The 20,474-nt window shown below is 36.7% G+C and overlaps 4 protein-coding genes across 4 annotated transcripts; all 4 read right to left on the bottom strand.

The window, feature by feature from the left end:
- Window positions 1-2,066: 2,066 nt before the first annotated feature.
- Window positions 2,067-5,767, bottom strand: LOC111488069. The gene has a single exon (XM_023135689.1). It carries the CDS (start codon window positions 5,456-5,458, stop codon window positions 2,273-2,275), a length of 3,186 nt encoding a protein of 1,061 aa, XP_022991457.1. The 5' UTR covers window positions 5,459-5,767; the 3' UTR covers window positions 2,067-2,272.
- Window positions 5,768-6,519: 752 nt separating this feature from the next.
- Window positions 6,520-8,407, bottom strand: LOC111488237 (molybdate transporter 2). Its single transcript, XM_023135932.1, has 2 exons — window positions 6,860-8,407; window positions 6,520-6,822 (listed from the first exon to the last, which is right to left on the bottom strand). Exon 1 carries the CDS (start codon window positions 8,325-8,327, stop codon window positions 6,909-6,911), a length of 1,419 nt encoding a protein of 472 aa, XP_022991700.1. The 5' UTR covers window positions 8,328-8,407; the 3' UTR covers window positions 6,520-6,822; window positions 6,860-6,908.
- A 589-nt stretch (window positions 8,408-8,996) lies between these two features.
- Window positions 8,997-12,112, bottom strand: LOC111488284 (pentatricopeptide repeat-containing protein At1g15510, chloroplastic). The gene has a single exon (XM_023135984.1). The coding sequence runs from the start codon at window positions 11,917-11,919 to the stop codon at window positions 9,292-9,294; it is 2,628 nt and encodes an 875-aa protein (XP_022991752.1). The 5' UTR covers window positions 11,920-12,112; the 3' UTR covers window positions 8,997-9,291.
- A 743-nt stretch (window positions 12,113-12,855) lies between these two features.
- On the bottom strand, window positions 12,856-15,884 carry LOC111488485 (root phototropism protein 3-like). The gene is made up of 2 exons (XM_023136239.1): window positions 14,836-15,884; window positions 12,856-13,457 (listed from the first exon to the last, which is right to left on the bottom strand). Exons 1-2 carry the CDS (start codon window positions 15,697-15,699, stop codon window positions 12,906-12,908), a joined length of 1,416 nt encoding a protein of 471 aa, XP_022992007.1. The 5' UTR covers window positions 15,700-15,884; the 3' UTR covers window positions 12,856-12,905.
- Window positions 15,885-20,474: the final 4,590 nt, after the last annotated feature.

Here is a 20,474-nt window from a genome sequence, read left to right as displayed (position 1 = left end):
TTAATAAATTAATAAATATTTAATAAAATTATTGCTCTTTCAAAGTGGTCCTCCAAATTAAAAATAAATAAATAGGAAAAAAAAAAGAAAAGAAAATCATGAGCAAGTATAAGACGTAATTAAATAACATAATTGAAAATAAAAATAAAATCAGTTAATTTTTTGTGATATTAATATAGCAAATATTCAACAACCCAGCTCAACCCGAAAATGGAGGGTTGGGTTGGGTTACATTGTAAACCTTATTCAGGTTGCTTACGTCACCGACCCTACTAATCTAAAATTTTGGGTTGGTACAGAAGATTTTTTCAACTCGACCCATGTACATCTCGAGCTGTGCTTGAATTGAGCACCGCTCAAAAAGTCTCTAATCTGAACCAAAATTAGTGTTTGAAATTAAAAAAAGTATTAATTTAAGCTTTCTAGCTCATAGCCATTCTTGATATCTACTATGAGGGTGACAAACCACCGAACAAAAAGATCAGATCTTCTCATTATTTATGTATAAAATTACCAATTTGTACTCATTTAACTACCAAATCTTGTTAGTGATTGGTTCACCAATAGAGATTTAGGTATTATTATTATTATTTATCAATGACTATTTTGTCATAAAGTTCTACGAAAATTATGTTGGGTGTTGAATGCTCAAATCGAGCAATTAATAATCACTTTCAAGTTTTTATTAATTGGGTAGAATTGTTTTTCGGATTTATCTTTGTTTTGAGTTCATCAATGTGCAGAAGTTAGATATTCATGTATGTCATCCCAAACATCACTCAATTGCTTCATGTATGTACCATCGACCAAGAGGTCAGATACTCGAAATTAACAACGTCCCAAAATTTTGTAAGTTACCTCTTGGAACAAGGTTTCCTATAATAGCTCAATCTTATTGCTAGCAAATATTGTCCGTTTTGACTCGTTACATATCGTTGTCAGCCTCACAATTTTAAAATACATCTACTAAGAAGAGGTTTTCACACTCTTATAAAAAAATGTTTTGTTCCTCTCTCCAATTGATGTGGGATCTCATAGTTCCAAAACATTGTCGTGAGTATCAACGATGCCCCACAAGTGAACACAAAGTTGGTCGTAATGTATGATGCATTATGCCAATACGACAAGTGTTGCTTCGATAAGCAAGCCAAAGTATTGGTTGAAAGAAGACTTGGGAGTGTCTGGTTTGAGAAGGGATATCATTAAAAGATTTGTTCCTTGTTTCTTCTAAATCATGAACCATGAGATGATGCAAGTATGGTTGCTAATGATTGTAAACTATTTTTGACTTCAAGCCATGAACCTTCAAGATTCAATCAAACAAAATGCGTACATTTATATTCAAGAAGGTGAACCAAAAGGAAACATATCATTGTCAGGTATCACATACGTCTTGAGAGAATAAAACCATCATTAACCACGCACCTAGGTTATAACATCTCGATGTTGTCATAGTTGCAGCTAGGTTATAACACCTCGATGGCACATGTTTTTAGCATTGAGTAGGGTTGAGGGGTGATCATGGCATTGAGTGAGGCATTGTGTTACGGGCCCAAGTCTACAATCGAGTTATGAGTCTCTCATAAGTGGAGGTAGACAAGTGTTTGTGTGGAGGAAGAAGTAGAATTCTTCTTTCGACCTATTTATAGGTATCATCTCCATTGATGTTTATGACTATTTATACAAGTTGTACAATAGCTATGGCTATATCAATGGAACCATCACGGAGGATCATCCTCTATAACAAAGGAAATAACTAAAAATAGAAATGAAAGTGAAGGACTCCTTACAATACCGAAACTTAAAAAGAAAAATTCAAACTAATGGGTTTCATATGTGACTGCTGCTTCTTTTTGCCATGAGCGTAACGTGTGTATACTTGTAGTGGCATTGTATCACATTGCTTCACCCAAGTCATAATATCGAGACTCTAGGCTTGGCTGCAGGTCAATGTCGAGACGCTAAGGACAACGTTCGGGACTGGCTCTTCCTTCTTTTTTTTTACCTCAATCACCCTTGAACACTACTTCTAATCCATTTGTTCAGAATCTACAATTCAAACCAATATTCTCATAAGATCTTCTCAAAACCTTATTTCAGGATATCCTCAAATGAGGCTTCTGAGTATTCTATTTGACGCAGAAACATCCATAAACAGTAACCAAGCAGAAACTATGTAGTAAAAACAACACCTACTATGTAAAAGAAAAAAAAAACAACATTGCCTGTTATAACAACCTCAATGTCGCCATGTTCTGTAAATCGTTCGGTATCATTCTACATCTTCCCGTTCGGCGTTACCATTTTCAGCAGAAGCAAGCTCAGCTTCATATGACTTGGAAGGCAACCTCTGATACTTTCTAGAAGCGCTTGGAAGAAGCCTAATCCGCCCGACCACGAGACTGTTGCTTAGTTTCTCATAGCTCCATCGTTGCTGAACGTAGACGACGACTGCAAGGATCAATGCGATCGAAGGAATGGCAACATCTCCAAATCTAGAGTAGAAGTCCATGCTTGGGTTCACAAACTCATACTCTTGAACAAAGTAAGGATTTACAGAAGGAGCTCTAATTAAGTCATAAATGTGTGGAAGAAGTCTAACCAGAGTGATTCCAATGAAATAACACTTCCTAAGAGGTTTGCAATCAATTTGCCATAAGAAATTGCCAATGATTTGAGGGAGTAAGCAAAAATCTTGAACAAGACCCACATACTCTTGTAAGTCCCTTTCCCATCCCTGCATCATGTGGGAACTTGAAGCTCTGTTAGATATCAAGAAACTCTCGACCCGGGTTTTGGTTGTCCTTGAAGCATGAACCACGACAACAACTACATACCCGACAAGATGTATAAAGAAGGTAGTAATAAGCACCCACTTATCACTGGGGACACGATGTGGTTCGAGAGGAGCTTGTCGTAGTAACTTGATCCGAGATTTCCAAACCTTCTGGCAAAGTCTCAAAGTCAATAGAAGTGAGGTTACAACTTGAAGCTTGACGACATAATCCATCACGACAAACCAAAGATTATTTTCGAGATTATACGACTCCTCATATGATTCAGAATCGCGTCGTTTGAAGAGAGCTTCAGCACCAGTGACCAGTGGAAGAGTATAACAAAGGGCTTGAACTCCCAGTGTAACAAGAGATATGAATGGAACAGACTCGAGATTATGATTTATATAAAATATCTGACTTGTGATGCAAGCGATCGCTAGTGAAAGTGTCAATATTCGGAGTATACCCTCGACACTCTTACGAGAAAGGATATCTTGTCGCTGCCTCCTATACATGATCGGCATCGTCTCGAGTTTTATTGAGCTGAAATATAAAGGGTCGTCTTCTGTTCGTTGGCTGGAAATGGAGACCTGTGCAGTTGGATTGATTAACCACTGAGCTGTAGTGGGAGGATATGACACAACTACTTCAATTTGACAATCCAAGCCATCTTCAAGATCCATGCTCTCGAGCAAAACGTTCCACGATGCACGAACATCTCTGCAACCAACTAGATACATATGTCCAACATGTGGATCGTAAATACCCTCCACAAAAAGTGCAGAAAAGTTGCTATATGTCTGTCCTGAAAGTGAGAGTAGTGCAGATACATTCACAAGCAGCTGCTTTTCAGTGTATTCAGGCTTAACATGATAAGGAGTTTCCATGTCCGAGATGGATCCATTTAACCTCGACCAATCCCGTCCGAAAAAGGAACCAACAGAGATAATATCCATCTGAACATCCGTTCTCGAAGCTTGAGAACCAAGAGCTGGAATGGGAACTGCAGGGACATGAAGGGTGAGATCTTCTAAGAGAAGAGACTCACTGAGTTTGAACGTTTCGGTGTCTTCCAGTTTGGGATAATGCAGCAATGACTTCTTTACGACAGCCTGAAAACTGAAAGGCTCGTTTTTCTCGAGCACGGCACCAGCTGAAGCAATCTTTGTGTAACTGTAAAATGGATGGGACTCCCTAAAATAACTCCACAACTCTGTAGGCCTTAATAACTTTTCAAATGACAAAGGGTAGTACGTTGGGTTATCATTCGTGCTCGAAATTGAACCGACAAGAATGCTTCGTTGTTTTAAAGTAAACGAGGTCGGAAGATACAGGCAGATCCTAGAGTCACAGGAGCTCTTATCGATATTAACAAGCCCAACGCAACCAACCATGCAAAGCTGCCCACTGGAAGACTTCCACATTCCCTCAGACACCATTGTCATGTTATTAAGTGCAGTTCTTCTCCAAGCAGTGTAGATATTCTCCGATGGCAAAACAGCCCGAAAGACAGCAGAAACGCTAGCAGATATGTCGTTATGGCTAGAGCCCCGCAGCTTGCATTTCACGTCCTGCATATAAAGGCTCACATCTTTGAAACCTCCGTCGGTACCATTGATCTCTTTATCTGATAGAAACGGACCAAGTTTCCTACAAAATTCATCTGTAGAGTTGCATCTCCAGTTTGGGAGGATTGTGAAAGCTTGTCCCCTTGTCATTTCTTGCAAAACCCTGCAAAAAGAACCTCGATACGTACTAATGTTCTTCTTCAAAAAGTCATCATTGTAAGGGTACGGAGAACACGCTTTTTTGACAACTTTCTCAGCTGCGAAATCATAGTTCACATCATCGAGTTGAGACGAAATGTGAACGTCGTCGAAGTACTTAGAGTTCGACTTGGGGTTCAAACTTCTCAATTCACCTAGGATTACTCTACTTGTCAACGTATACCTCATCGGATATCGCAAAACAAGTAGAATTTGATCGTCTTGAAGAAGTGGCATCTGGTGAGGATTCCCATTTGAATCCTTGACCCAACTCCAGGGATTATCGGACTCTTGATCACGAGAAGGTAACATCCCACTACCCAACAAACACAGCACTCTTTCCCCACCATTCTTCTTGGATTCAGTATAGATTCCTTGCAAAGGCAGTGTGAGCTCAGAATAGCCAGGCCAAAACTGAAAATGAGGATGTCCATATGACCTTTGGTCAAAAGCACGATCCAAAGCTATGCCCATTGACACTAACCCACTAACACTGACAGACTTCTTGGTTTGATGGGCAGGATCAATATCAGTAACCCAAAAGGATATCAATTTCAAAGGGCTCTCAACATTTATAAAGTCCCTTTCTGAAAGAGTTAGATTTTCATAAGGCATTATAGGATACTTTCCCTCATCTTGCCACCAATCTCCATTTATAAACTGAAGCTGTTCCTTCATTCTAGTAAACCTAGTAGTATCCGAGCTGAATTCAGCTGCAGCTGACAGAACAAATTTGCATTGTTTCTCCACCTCATCATGCCTTTCATAATTATAAGTTTCATTAGGAATTTCATCTTTAGTTTCAGATTCAACAACCGCAAATCCTAGGGCATCTGATTGACCAAACGAAAAGCGTATTTCTTCGAACAGTTGCAGCGCAAGAACAAAGAAAAACAGAGACACAAGATTTTTCATGGCTTTAAATACTAATTTCAGTCTTCATCAAGCACAAAAATGAAAACCCAGATGGTTCTTCAAAAGATTCTCAGCTGTAAGCTGGCGAATGTTGCTCGAACCATGAAAACCCAACAAGATTGAGACAAGGATTACTAACCTTGGTGTCTGTCGGGATCGATCCCCTGTCTCTGTTCTACGAAGGATAACTTGATCTTCTGCGCTAAAAAGATGGGAAAACCATGGCGGAAGCAAGCGATCGGGCTGTGTGAGAGACAGAGAGAAACGGGCTTGACTGAAGTATGGATCTTGGAGCTGAAGTCTACTCCGAATTTTCTAGTCGTTCTGAATAGGTGGTTGCGAACTACTGTATTTCTTTTATTTTCCCCACTCCTCCTCGTAGCGCGTGGACTACCATACTTAATAAAAAAATTTATAAAAAAATCTAAAATAAACCTGGAATCAATAAATAAATAGTTAGTTTTTAAAAATAGAAAAACTAAAATAGATATTTAATTTTTGTATTCTTAAAATTAAAAGTATATAGACTTTAGAAACGACGCGTGGATGGGAAAATGCAATAGGCGCGTGGGTTGATAGTAAATGCTGCAATAAAATCAGGCCACGTAGGAGTGGAAGTGGGAGACTTAGCGTGATAATGGAAGCGGTCGTTGGGATATTTTGGGTATATAGGGTGATTTAGTTGGGGGTAATCTCGGTATTTTACGTAGTGGATGAGTGCGACAGTAATCTTCTCGGTCGCCGGTGGACGAGGAGTCCGACGTGGTCGTTCTTTTATTAAGAAGAAAATGGTAATTAATTTTGACAAATTAGATGAGTTCAATCTATTTTAAATTAATTTAACTTCAAAATCCCTTGGAATTTCAGACAAAACTAAACATTATTATTTATTTTTTTTTAGATGTGCTAAGAATATGGTTCCAAAAATTTTATTTTTAATAATTATTTTAGTGATGATAATTTTCGAAATAGTTTTATAAAATTATAGAGTCAAAGTAGACAAAATTTCACTAATTGAGACATGGAACAGAGCCTCTACAAAGAAGTTCTGAGAGTTACGAAGGAAAGCTTGAGCTCGTATTGGTCATTGGTTGAGAACGGAAATTGAATTCTCTGAGACCTAATTAATCGTGGTTCATCAGTAGCTCAGTGGTAAAGCAATCGACTGTCGATTGTTAACCAACTAATCGTAGGTTTCGAACCCTAATTGGGGAGATTATTCATAATTCGGAATGTAAAGGTTACCCGACTAGTCGTGGGTTCGAATCCCACTTGGGTTGGACTTGACCCTTAAAAGAAGAGTAGGTAACCCACTTCAAGCTAACAAGAGATGTTCATCTATCTATCTTCCGAATATGATAGATGAACATCTATAAATGGAAATCCAATATGACCAAGATTACATGTACAAGTGACAGCACAATGCAGATTTAACACACCGTTTTTCTCTTCAAGCTAACAAGAGGGTTCCTTGTTGTTGTTCTTCTTCTTCAGCATCAGATTCGGGCTTCATCTTGTGAAACCCAAAGCAAGAACAGGAAGAACAGTCGAATTCTCTCAGTTTCAGAAGCAGAAACAGCACAATCCCAACGCCAAAACCCAACGCAGCACTTGACCCTGTGAGTGAAACAGCAGCACAAACTAACATAACAAATGATTCTTCTTTACTGTTCATATCTTTGGAAGCCATAGCCAATTCAATCCCTGCAAATAGAAGAAGCACCCCAAGAACCCCAATTGGGAACTCACTCAAAACCTGTGCAAACGAATTCCCAAACGCCAATCCCAAAATCAGTTTCCCAATCCCTAAAAACACCACCGATGCGCCACTTCTGCCGCCGAACCGATACTGCCCGGCGAGGCCACCTGCGCCGTGACAGACCGGCATTGCGCCGAACCAGCATCCGACGAAGTTCATTATCCCAACACTTATGGACACACTCATGGCGGAAGCTTCACGATCTGGAAACAAATCCCCTGACAATTTGCAAACTGCAATTACAGAGTTCAAAATCGAAAGAGGAATTTGGGGAATTGCAGCTCTTACAAACCCTATTTTCCAATCTTCCCATGTGATTCTCAGAAGATGCAATTTCGAAGGGCCGAATTTAAGGTATTTCAAAACGGAAAGATCGCGAAGAAAACAGATCAATAATCCAAACAAGAACACAATCAGAGCAGCAGGAATCATAGATAGCATTCGTAACCTTCTCGTGCGACGGCCAGAACGAGATTCAGAACCATTATGCGATTCGGAAGACGACGGTTCTCCATTATGAGAATCGCCAGCTCCGGTGGTCAAAATTAGAAACAAACAAGAAATTAGGGCAACTAATAGGCCGTCATATCCAAGCCAGGACCGAGATCCACCGGATTTAGAGGTGACCAAATCTTGATCATACCGAATGTATTTAATAGCAGTGAAGGCGAAGGAAAGGCCCTGAGAGAGCTGAATACCGCGGACGACCGGCAGCGGGAGGTATCGATAGAGAACGGACATGAGGCCGGTGGCGCCGAGTATTAGGAGGACAGCAGCTGTGGAAAGGCCCGCGGCGGCAATTTGAGGGAGAGTGAGATGAGTAGACTCAGCGACGGCGACGGCGGCGATGGATTTCATCGGTTGAACCGGCATCGGAATGCCGAAGAGGAGGCCGGTAACGATATTGTAAAGAGCGGTAAAGATAAGAGTTGTCCCGAGATCGAGATGGGAGACCAGAGTGAGAGTGAGAACGATGGGGATGTAAGTCCCGAGGTCGCCGACTGCACCTGATATTTCTGCAAGGACGGAATTTTTGGGGCTGAGGGTCGCCGGAAGACGGCGGAACCACCTGTTAACGGTGGCAGATTGGTCGGGAGATGGCTCCTCCATAGTTGGTAAACGGCCGATGGCGTACTCCCTTGTGGCAAAAGCCGATCTCCAGAGAGTGTCCAAAAATGGTTGGACCGGAATATTTAATTTATACCAAAGATTTTTTTTTTTCTTTTCTTTTTTTGAAAAAATGATAAATAATAAACTTAGATTTTTAATATAAGTTTTATATTTTAGCATCTATAAAATAAAATAGTGTTTTATTAGTAAACTAAAAATAATATAATGCTTAAATATGATTAATCAATGAAGTAAGATGGTATAATTAATTTAGTATTTAAAATTAAAAATTTTGTACACAAATATCAAAGGGAGATATTTTTTGATGTATAAATATTCATTTCATTTTCAAATATTCAATTGTGGTTCCAAGCTACGCTACTTCTTCACCTTTTATCTGATGTCCTTTCCTTCCAGTAATAAATATCTCAGACTAACACAAAATATCTAAGGTACCCATTTTAAAATTATTACTCATAATTTCCAAAAACCCGAAAAACTAAATCGACCCAACTTAACTTGTAAGGCAAACAGACCACTTCGCAGATGCCACCCATCTCACCCGACACTGCTCGTCCCTTTTGATATTAGTAATGGTTGGTTGTTGGATCCTTAATTTTCCTTACTTTTAGAGTAACCAATGACAATGGTCGAACGAACGAACGAACTAATATGAGCATTTTCATTCTGTAATTTATCAAGTATTTTCATGAATACTTCAGCTTGTTACTCTAATGGGGAATTTCATATAATGATATACTAAAGCTACATGGATTCCATTTTACATATTTCCTTCAGAGAGCTTACCTCAACGACGTCCATGGCCGCACGAGCATGTTCTGGTATCGTTTTCGATCGGTTTGTTCGTACACTGTCCGAGCAACCAGGAAATGATCTTCTGCTGCCTCGATGTCGTCGTTGCACTATGAATGATTAAGATTATGTAGAATCTCAAAAAATAGTTTCATCCTGTACCAGGTTTTCCCCAATATCCCTCGTCCCCACACAAGCAGACTCCATCCTTGAAATGGTGATGCTCTTCGACGTTCCTCACTGATATTTCTCTACGAACGATCCTCGAGATGAACTTTACCATGTCGTGACACCTACGGCACATGTACATGTTCTTCGTCACCCAGATAGGCATCCCCGGGGCAGTATTGATCAACCCGAATGCAATGGCTTGCCTTTCGCTATGCCCGCAAAAAACGTCAGCTCTCGAAGATTCAACTTCACTACTCTTCAAATCTCCCAAACCAGCTTCCTTCATCTTGCTATAAAATCCATCCAAAACCCCATTAATTTCCTTTGACTGAGCGTGAAAATTGTCGCCGCTGAGAAAAGCATGAACTTTTCCATTCACTTCCACCCAACTGCAACCAGGATCTACCGCTAGTCCTCTTTCTCTCATCACTGTTCTAACTTTTGAAACCTTCTCCCAGTTACCACATTCAGCATAGAAATTGCAGAGAAGAACATAATACCCGACGCTTTTATCGTCCTTTTCGAATACACGTGACGCTGCAAGTTCTCCGAGCTGAACGCTTCTGTGAATTCTGCAAGCATTTAGCAAGGCTCCCCATATGGCTGCATCCGGCTCGATTGGCATATCCTGTATAAAATCATAAGCATCGTCCAATTGCCCAGCACGGCCGAGTAGATCGACCACACACGCATGATGTTTCAGGTTAGGAGTCAGATTATACTTGTTTTTCATTTCATTGAAGTACTCCAAACCTTCCATAACCATACCTGACCTGCTGCAGGCACATAATAGAGCAATAAAGGTAATCTCATCTGGGTTAATCTCCAATTCAAGCATCTCGTCGAATAGCTCAACAGCAAGCTTGCCTTGTCCCTGCTCGGCATAACCCGTAAGCAGTATATTCCACGACGTCACGTCTTTCTTTTGCGAGTTAAATTGGTTTAGTGCAGGCACATTTCTTCCACATCTTACATACATGTCTAAAATAGCATTAGGTAAAAAGCCATCAAACCCAACACCAGTACGTAGAGCATGTGCATGAATCTCTTTTCCACACATTAGAGCTCCTATTCGAGCACATGCCGATAGGATTGTAATCAGAGTTACAGAATTTGGTTTCATTGACTCCTTCATCTGACGGAAGAAAAACAGCGCCTCGAAACTTCGATTGTTAATCCGTAGACCAAGGATGAGTGAAGTCCAAGATATGACGTTCTTTCCCGAGATCTTGTGGAATACTTCTAAGGCCTTGTTGACGCATTTACACTTTGAGTACATATCAATGAGAGCATTTGAGACCATGACATGTGATATGAAGCCAGTCTTGATGGTAATCCCATGAAGCCTTATACCTAAATCCAAATGGCCTAAACAAGCACAAGCAGATAATACACTAACTAAAGTAATCCCATCCGCCATTACGCCCTCTAATGCCATAGTTTTGTAAGTTTCAACAGCCTTAAGAGGCAGCTTGTGACTGTCGTAGCTAGCTATCATCGCCGTCCACGATACCACATCTTTCGACACCATTCGTGAAAAGACTTTCTCTGCTTCTCCCAAATGGCCAAGACTCGAATACATCTGAATCAAAGAATTGTTCATCGAAACATCATCCCCAAACTCGGATTTAACCACAACTCCATGGATTTCTGTCCCTAATCTCTGGTTACCAAGAAGCTCACAAGCAGATGCTAAACTAGTCATAGTTATCAAATCTGGATCGACTGAGAGCTCGCGCATCATGAAAAACAATCTCAATCCATCCAATCCCCCTCCATTTTCAAAGTACCCTGAAATCATGGCATTCCATGAAATCCTATCTCTCTTTGGCATTTTATCAAACAGTTTCCGTGCATTACTTAAGTCACCGCATTTCACGTACATAGTGATTAAAGCATTACCCACATCTACATCCAACTCAAATCCAAACCTTATGACATGCGTATGAATCTCCTTGCCTCTAACTATATCAGAAATGCAACCACAAGTTCTCAAAACAGAGGGAAATGTATATACATCAGGCCTAATTTCAGCCCACAACATTCTATGATACAAATTCAAAGCCTCATCAAAACACCCCGCCTTAGCATAACCACCCAACAATACATTCCAAGAAAACACATCCCTCTCAGACATTTTACCAAACACATACCAGGCATCAGTTAAATTGCCAAACCTGACGAACATGCTCAATAAAGCATTGCCAAGCCGAACGCCCAAGCGAGATTTGGAGCTCAAAACACCTCCGTAGACTCGAGACCCTTCATCGGGCGCTCTTCTCCACTCACATAGCCTCAACAAAGCAATGTAAACATCTTCTTCCACCTCAATCCGGAGCTCTAGCATCGATTCCATACGTTTCACCGCTTGTTCTAGCTTCCCCAGAAGGCATAGTTGTTGTAATTCTAAGTTCTGAGTTTGATTGAAGGTGGAATTAGAGACCGCGGCGCCAAGGACTGAGATTTCTTGAGATTTTCTTAGCGTTTGCTTGTGGGTTTGCAGATTTTTGGAGAAGGATAGGGCTTTGAGATTGTAATTGTTGGAGATTTGGGGATTGGAACGGTCAAGATAGGTGAGAACATTAGAGGATTGAGCAAAAACCGCCATGGCCGGAGATACAGGGCATTGTTCTGGGGGGTTTTGAGAGGGGTTTAATGATTAAGAAAGAGGGAATTTTGTGGGCTTGTAGTGGATAACGGCACGTCCAGCTTTGAACCCATTGATGATTAAACACACAAAATGTTGCTGATTTGTTTCCGATTGCCATTGATTACTGCACCTTAAGCTTTATCCAAAATATCTGAACGCGAGAAAATGGAAATTTTATAAAATTGAAAAATATCCTTTGCCGCAGTATTTATTTATTTATTTATTTTTCGCTCTGAAATTAGAAATATCCTTTGTTTATTACTTTTTCTAATCACAATTAAACTTTAAATAAATTAATAAAAATAACTTTAAATTTCCCTCGAAATTCTTTTTAATTATCTTACAAAATTACATCTAATCTTTAAAAGAAAATTCAATAATATAGTATGTGTACCATTGTCCTATAAATTGAAATTAATGACTAGGTATTCATGTGTAGATTAATATGATATGTCTGAAACTTTGTTTATGATGTATGCAATTATACAGAGACGGGGTTCACTAACTAACCTCTAATTATGAACCTGACTCAATTGTCAAGGTCCGAATAACCATAGAACTTATTATGATATTTTATGACTTATAATTGTACCATAGGGAGACAATTATTGTGAGTGTCACGGTCCGAATAACCATAGCTTCTTGTAGTGAGTGTCACGGGAGGTAGAAGTCCACAGGTGTACTTTACATGTTGATTACGATTATTGTTCATATATGTGAGTTTGCTAATTAACCCATCGATTGTCAGGTGTCTGGACAACCATAGAACTTGCATATGTAAACTCAATTCGTGTACCCGTGTGAAATAAAGAAAGTAAAAATATTAGTATTATATAAAATAAATTTTTTTTTTTTTTTTTTTTTTTGTAATAATAATAATAATAATGCATAAAAATTGGAAGAAATCGTTAGGTTAGATTACATTGATAAAAAAAAACGCATTTTCAAGACATAGATTTCCTCCATGTCTTGTTGGGCGTCCTACGTTTGACCAACTTGGCTTTAATGTCCACCGGCGCGTGTCCCCCAAACCCCGCCGCCTCCTCCTCCACCACATCTCCGCCGCGAGCATCAAGTTTGTCCGCCTCCTCGGCGTTCTTAAACCCAAACCTCCTCCACTTGAAAAACCCCCTCTTCTTCTCGGACAGCCTCTCCATTTGAGCCTGCATTAGATTGCACTGGTTCTGCAGCCTCACCACCGTGTCTTTGAGCCTCTTAATCTCCATCTGTTGGGCAGTTGTTTCTCTCTTGGATTGGCACCTGGTGGGGAGGTGGTCAAGGGCGGCGGAGGGGCTCCGTGCTCCGCCGATATAGCCGCTCCAGTCGAGGTGGCGGTAGTTGAGTTTGGTGTGGTTGGAGAAGAGGACTTGGATTAGAGCTCGGACTGGGAGGCGCTCGTTTTGAGCTGCGTGGAGTGATGCCTCTGTTGATAGCTTCCTGCTGTCCATTACTCTGCACACACTCTTCCTTTCTTGCTTTGATACATTCGGATGTGCCTGAGATACCATAATACATATATAATCACTCGGTTCTCGGTTCGTCATCTCAACTTTAAGATAATTCTCTAGCTACGAGTTGAGTTAGAAGGTATTTTCATCATTCACATAATAATTTTGAAGATCTGTCTTAAAAGATATGAATTATATTTCTAGTCACCGTCCCTATCCCAACCTCAACTAATATAGGACCCATCTCACTCCCTTTATTTTTATATATATATATATATATATATATATATATATATACTTATTTAGTAAAATAAATAAATTTACTTACTTATTTAGTAAAATAAATAAATAAAATTTTAAATATTAGAGATTATCTTATAATATTTAAATTTGAATTTTTAAGAATTATATTCGATTCTTTATAAAATATAAAATGTTATTAGATTTATTATAATATTTTATATTTTTTAATTAAAAAATATGTTGAGAAATAGTAATTATCATTAAAGAAAATTGTTTGAAACAAAACCAGTTTTAATATATATATATACTAAATTAATAAAAATACCTATTTAAGTATTTAGAAATGTTTCTAAATTTTTAAAATTTTAATAATAATATTAAACTATTAAAAGGGTCTTCAAAATATTTTTATGTAATTTTGGATGAAAATACATAGCTCAAAAAATAATTTTAAACTTTAAAATTTTCATTCATATTTAAATAAAAAAAATATTTTTAAAAAATATCCATAAAATTTTAAAAGTAGTATTAATAAAAAATTAATATCAATTTAGATAGTTTAGGAGTATTTTTTAAATATATTATTAACGATAATAATATTTTTTAATTTTTTTTAAAAAATTAACGGTATTAATTAAAATTTAAAAAATTCGACTTTTAACCAAAGTATTAATTTATTTTTACCTACGTGAAAAGAAAAAAAAAAAAATTCACCTTTTCTCCTCCATAAATGGGACAAGAGGAATGATTAAGGTCGTGGAACCCACATCCCTCTCTCACACGACAATCACTCCTCCTTATTTCTTTCCCTTTTCTACCCCTTCTAAAATAAACCCTTTTTTAAAAAAAAAAAAATTACCTTTTTAAATTACAAATCTAATTTTTTATTTTAAGCTATGAAAGTTTTTTTAAATCAAGAAGTTTTAAAGTTTTATTAAATATAAAATTTATTTATATTTATATTTAATAAACCATTTCATTTTTAAAAAATAATTGAATAAAAAAATTAAAAGTTTAGAAATTTTACTTTATTTTTTAAAATTTTGATTTGTTAGCCATGTGTTTAAATAAATGGGTATTATTATTAGTTTTAAAAAATGGAATATTATTTATAAAAATTAATTTTGAATATTTGATTATTTAGTTAATTAAAAGAGCGTGCACAAAGGGAAAGAAGCCTTACTTTGAGATAGGTATCAATGGCTCGGTAGAGACCATCGTCGGAGGCTCGAGCATGGCTTGGTAGAGCACCGGCGAGCTCAACGAACTCCGGCAATCCCAAATTGGAATCCATTGCCGCCTCCGCAAGGTAACAGTCCACCAACTTCGCCACCTTAACCAAGGCGGCGCCGCTCCTAACGCCGTCATCCAAGCTCACAAACCTCTTCACAAGCCGAATCACCAATTCCACATCCAAAACCGTTCCACACGTATGATTAAACGACGGAATCATTACCTCTTTCAACGACGCCTGATCCAACTGCCAAGTAATCCTCTTCTCCAGCTCCACCCTGTACGGCGGCTCTACTCCCACCATATTTGCCGTCCGGAGAAGCCTCAGCAAAAAATTACACGGAATCAAATCCCTCTCCGGCGGCAATACTCCAACCAACGTCTCAACGAAGAATCTCTTCTTCATCCAGGAATTGGTGATAGTTTCCGGCGATTCCTTAAAATGGGTCGAATTAGTGAAATTCAACCAGGAATTGTGTGAATCGAGAGGTTCGTCGGAGAGATCCGGAAGCCATTTGGAAGCGTAATGCGTTATGAGAGAGGCGACTAAATCGGATTGAACGCCTTTGGCGTTGATTCCGGCTAGGGTTTTGACGAAGTAATCAATGTCGAGGATGGTGGAATCGTCGAACCAGAAACAGTGATCGGAATCCCCAAATTGAGGGGGGATTACGGCGGAGTGTTGCGGCGGAGATTGGTGGTTGTTCATAATGAAATGGAATCGGAATCGGAATTGGAATTTGGGAAAACAGAGCAGGTGATAAGAGAAGGAGAAGACAAAGATTATAAATGCCAGAGAATATGGTGAGTTCATCCAATTGGCAGATCATATTTGATATCATCCATCCCCTTCAAATTTATACCTTATACTTCATATTTCATATCATCCATCCCCTTCAATTTTATACCCATCAGATCTTGTATTTTTACCTCTGAAAACGACTAGCAGCCGTACCGGCCAATGTATGTATAAGAGCTCAAGTCTACCGTTAGACATGGTCGGTTTTCCCTTCTAGACTTTCCCTCAACGTGTTTAAAATATGGGTCTCCACATCCTTATAAAAAAACGTTTATTTTTAACCATACACATTGAAAAACCTCTCTTTAAACCTTTAAATAGTCTATGAACCCTAACCCTAATACACATACAGGTATTCCACCTTTATATATAAATATAAATATAAATATATAAATTCTCCATGAACTATAAAATATAAAATATATTTATTGTTCTATCTATTTTGAACATCCAGTATGGGCTTTAACTACTTCAATGAAGCCCACTTAAACATGGGCCGTAATGGATCAGATGAGCCCAAACTCTAACCTGAGAACATATTGTTGAAATTTTCAAACTAGAATAATTAATAATTTCCCAACTTGAGAAAATAACATTTTTTAAATCCGTAATTATAGTCCAATCAATGATTAAGGAAGTTGATTAGCACCAATAATGCGTTTAATTATCATAAAGAAATTTAAATTTTATTATTTAAACAATTTAACATTACCATTTGAATGGTATTTTAATACTTTCTTAAAATTAATTAAGAGTATTTTTAATTCGAGATTTTTTAATTCAATAATTTACTCAGTCAAATCATAATTTTTCTTGAGTATCAACCTCAGTGGTTGTTCGAGGCATTTATTTAAATTATTTTTAATAAGAGTCCAACATTAATTTTTAAAACGTCTATTTTTTATTTTCAAACATTTAATTAGGATTTGCAACTCAAAATATCAATTTTAGATAGTTTAAAATTATTTTTAAGAATGTTTCGAACATAAATAATTAAAATGACAATTAGACAACACAACCTTAAGATTGGACTGTGAACTTTATTCTAGTTGTTCATGTCACTAACTCAACTAACCCGAAATTTTAGATTGGTCCAAGAAAAATTTAAATCTAATCGAGATAGGGATCGAAATTCCGTAGTGGGAAGACAAAAAGGCAAGGGGAAAAGGTTAGAAAAAATGGTAATGGTGGGTGTAAAGGTGTGGGTTTGAGGGACCATTTGTTGCCTGCATTTCTATCTTTTCACCCTTTTTCTATTTACCTTTCTCATTCACAAAACAATCGGTTCTCAACTCGACATGCCACGTGAAAATTCACAGCTACATCACGACACTGATTTAAAAAAAATAGTACTTGAGCTCGAGAAAAGATTTTTCGTACATTCTATCATTCAATGTTGTGTTTTATACTTATATATTTGGTATGGTAATTGTGTAAGTCGTTAGCTTTCGAGCTTTAAATCTCGAGCAACAGTGAGGTGGTTTATTATGTTTTGAGATGGGTTAGGTATGAGCATGGTAATGTCGTGTTGGATTATGAATCAAATTAGGCACGTTTAACGTTAACTTGTGTGGGTAATGAAGGAATCTTCCAAATTGGTTAGTTGAATGGAAGAGAGGAAGAAGACGAGAAAGAGAATCTGATTCCCGTTCCCAAATAAAATTGTTGTGAGAAAAAAACAATTTGGTGTTGAGAGAATAGGTTTGGGAAAAATAATATAATTAGTTGAAGTTTGTAGCTTTTGATTGACCATTTTGTCTCGTTTTGTTCATATTGTTCATATCATTTAGGGTTTCAAAAAACAAAACCTCGAGAAAATAAAAATCTAAATCTAATTAATCGATTTGATTTGGTTAATTTTTTTTTTTTTTTTTTTAATTTGAGTTCGATTGGATTGGATTTTTCGTGAAAACAAAAACCCAATTCAATTCGAGGATTGGAGCTTTGTTGTTGACCTGAATCAGACTCAGATAACATAACATTACATTACAAGTTAAAGTTTTTTTATTTATTTGTCTCCAGCGTTATGTCTCTCTCGACTATCTTCGTTCCTCTCAAGTCTGTCTCTTCGTCATTGACCCCCATCTCTCGTCCCTCTAATCTCTTTCGGTTTGTCACTGCCTCTTACCCAACTAGCTATGGCTCTAGTTCTTTCCTTTCTATTCCTCGAACCACCTCGTTCTCTATTTCAACCACCACGTCTACCTCTTCCTCAATGGTAGGCTCTCTCTCCGTCTCTCGTTTTTCTTATCCTTCATGTCTCATTGTCGCTCCGTTCCAATTTAGCAACTCAATCCAACTAAATATACATACGATTTGACATATTAATAATTAAAATTACTAAGAGTAAATTAAACACATATTTTCATATTTTTAACCATAGGTAAAAATATCATACATAATTAAACCACGTGGGATGTGGGTATTGGATGAAACCAAAAGTAACCGTTAGTTAATTAATTAATTAATTTAAACACATGCCTGCTTATGGAATGGCGCTATGACCGGCATCAAAGTAAAAAAAAAAATGAATTAATTCGACATTGACTAATATTTATTAATTACCCAATTAACTTATAATCCACAAATTAATTATTATTATTATTATAGTTTCATTTTTTTAAATAATATTTTAAAATTCAAATAATTTTGTCAGAAATTAGATCCTGATTTATAAGGATTTGGGCTCTTGCTTTGAAAATTTGTCAATGTCCTTGGAATTTGGTCTTTGACTTTTTGTATTTTATCTCATTAAATTATGTGAATTGTTTTAAAATCTTGCAATAAAAAACATTTTTTTTCCTTTAATTCAAAAAAACAAATTACAAAGAAAATCCGTAACGACTCATACCTAAGATTCAAATCAAGATTCGGAATCTGTATTCGGTACCACCGTCCCTTGCAAGATGGTCACATTAATTACTGTTCATTTCTAATAGTGAAAACTATCCCCATCAACTAATACAAAGTCATTTCAGCATGTTTTATCCTCATTCATATGTATCTCAGTAAAATTTCCAATAAGTTCCCCCACTTAAAATTGCTCTAAACAAAACACGTTTACCCTCAAGACTACTTTCTCAGTCCATTCATGTATCTCTTGTTTACTTAGGTGTTAATGTATACAGATTGAGTTGGTTAAATTGTTGACTCGAGCAACCCGAATAGAGTTCACAACCCAACTCAACTTAACTCAATCTTCTATTTTTGTTGGGTTTTTTTTTCTTTCTAATTTTTAATCCAAGTTAAATAGGAAAAAAAAAAAACATAAAAACAATAATATATAGAAAGAAGGTGAAAAAGGTAATTCCTTTATTGGGCAATTAAAAAGTAATGATGAGTAGTTTAACGCATGCCATTACACAAGGACAGAAAAGTAAAAAAGAAAAAAAAGGATACACAGCACATTACATGTTTTAGGCTGACAATAACCAAACCCTAGCTGTCCCCATCCCTTTGCTTTTCCTTTTTCCTTCCAAATTTCCAATTTTGTCCCTTCAAATCTATTCCAATTCTCTTGTGCCCTTGGACAATATCTATTAGCAGTCAGTTTGAATTATTGTAAATGGTATCAGAGTCACACACCACGCGGTGTCCCAGCAAGAATGTTGGGCCCTCGATAAGATTTACTTGGATGTGGAAACCTTTCCATAGGAGACGCGTTTTAAAACTGTGAGATTAACGACGATACGTAACGGGCTAAAGTAAATAATATTTGTTAGTGAGATTGACAACAATATGTAATAAGCCAAAACAAACAATATCTGTTGTTAACGGAAAAATCCATCACTGAATAATACATTAATTACTATTTCAAAATTTAATGTAATTGAGTATTATAGTCTAAATTAATTGAATAATATTTAGATTTAAAATTAAATATTATATGTAGTACTAGATAATAAATGTTATTAAAATTTTATATAAATAAAATATTGCTGTTTTTAAAACAAGTTTTAGTAAATAAGTAATTTAATAAAAATTTAAATCAAAATAAATTAATTATATATTAAATTTTGTATTGTTGATTTATTATAATCTAATTATAGTAATTTTATAAACTAAGATCAATAAATTATTGAAAATAAAAGAAATTAAGATAGTGTATGTTATCAAAATTTTATATAAATCAATAATATTTTTTTAATTATCACAATTACTTCTAATAACTTCATTACATTAATTAATTTTAGATTAAATAAAATATTAAGTTAAATTTTTATTAATTAATAAGCGTATTATAAATAAAAGGTTTTTTCTAATTTATTTAGTAGCAAATTTTAATAGTTATTCTCGAATTAAGAAAGAAACATAAATAATCGATTTTTTTTAAAAAATCATATTAAATAATAATAATAATAATAATAATAATAATAATAATAATAAGTTTGGAAAATTATATGATTGGATTGCAGGTGGGGAGGAGCGAGAGGTTTTATTTTTGGTGTTGTCTTTATTTGAGTAAAAAAAAAAAAAAAAAAAAAAAGAGGGAATAATAAGCATGCCCCCGTGGCCCCCACCAGAGACAGCCTGTACATGAATTTCCACGTGGTACCCAAAATACAAATAACCCAACCAACCATCAAAGCGGGCCCCACCTCCTGACTCTCTGCACTCTGTCCCTCCCCATCTGACGTGACCATACTGACTCGGGTATCTTTCTTCCATTTTTTATATTTAAAAAATAAATAAATAAATAATGGAAAATCAATTTTTTAATGTTTTAATATTTCCCGACAATAATCTCCCAATCAGCCCCTCACCGTTTAACGGTCGTGTTCTCGGGGATC

The sequence above is a fragment of the Cucurbita maxima genome, unplaced genomic scaffold (genome assembly GCF_002738345.1).
Source record: "Cucurbita maxima cultivar Rimu unplaced genomic scaffold, Cmax_1.0 Cma_Scf00013, whole genome shotgun sequence".
Taxonomy (NCBI): Eukaryota; Viridiplantae; Streptophyta; class Magnoliopsida; order Cucurbitales; family Cucurbitaceae; genus Cucurbita; species Cucurbita maxima.
Note: the sequence above shows the minus strand (reverse complement) of the source record. Positions and strands in the feature narration are given on the sequence as shown.

Bases quoted from the DNA above. Each gene is read 5' to 3' on its own strand.
- LOC111488069 (XM_023135689.1), bottom strand. From the start codon at position 5,458: ATGAAAAATCTTGTGTCTCTGTTTTTCTTTGTTCTTGCGCTGCAACTG.
- LOC111488237 (XM_023135932.1), bottom strand. From the start codon at position 8,327: ATGGAGGAGCCATCTCCCGACCAATCTGCCACCGTTAACAGGTGGTTC.
- LOC111488284 (XM_023135984.1), bottom strand. From the start codon at position 11,919: ATGGCGGTTTTTGCTCAATCCTCTAATGTTCTCACCTATCTTGACCGT.
- LOC111488485 (XM_023136239.1), bottom strand. From the start codon at position 15,699: ATGAACTCACCATATTCTCTGGCATTTATAATCTTTGTCTTCTCCTTC. The intron at 13,458-14,835 runs GTAAGGCTTCTT...ATGGTATCTCAG, and splicing joins CCATTGATACCTATCTCAAA to GCACATCCGAATGTATCAAA.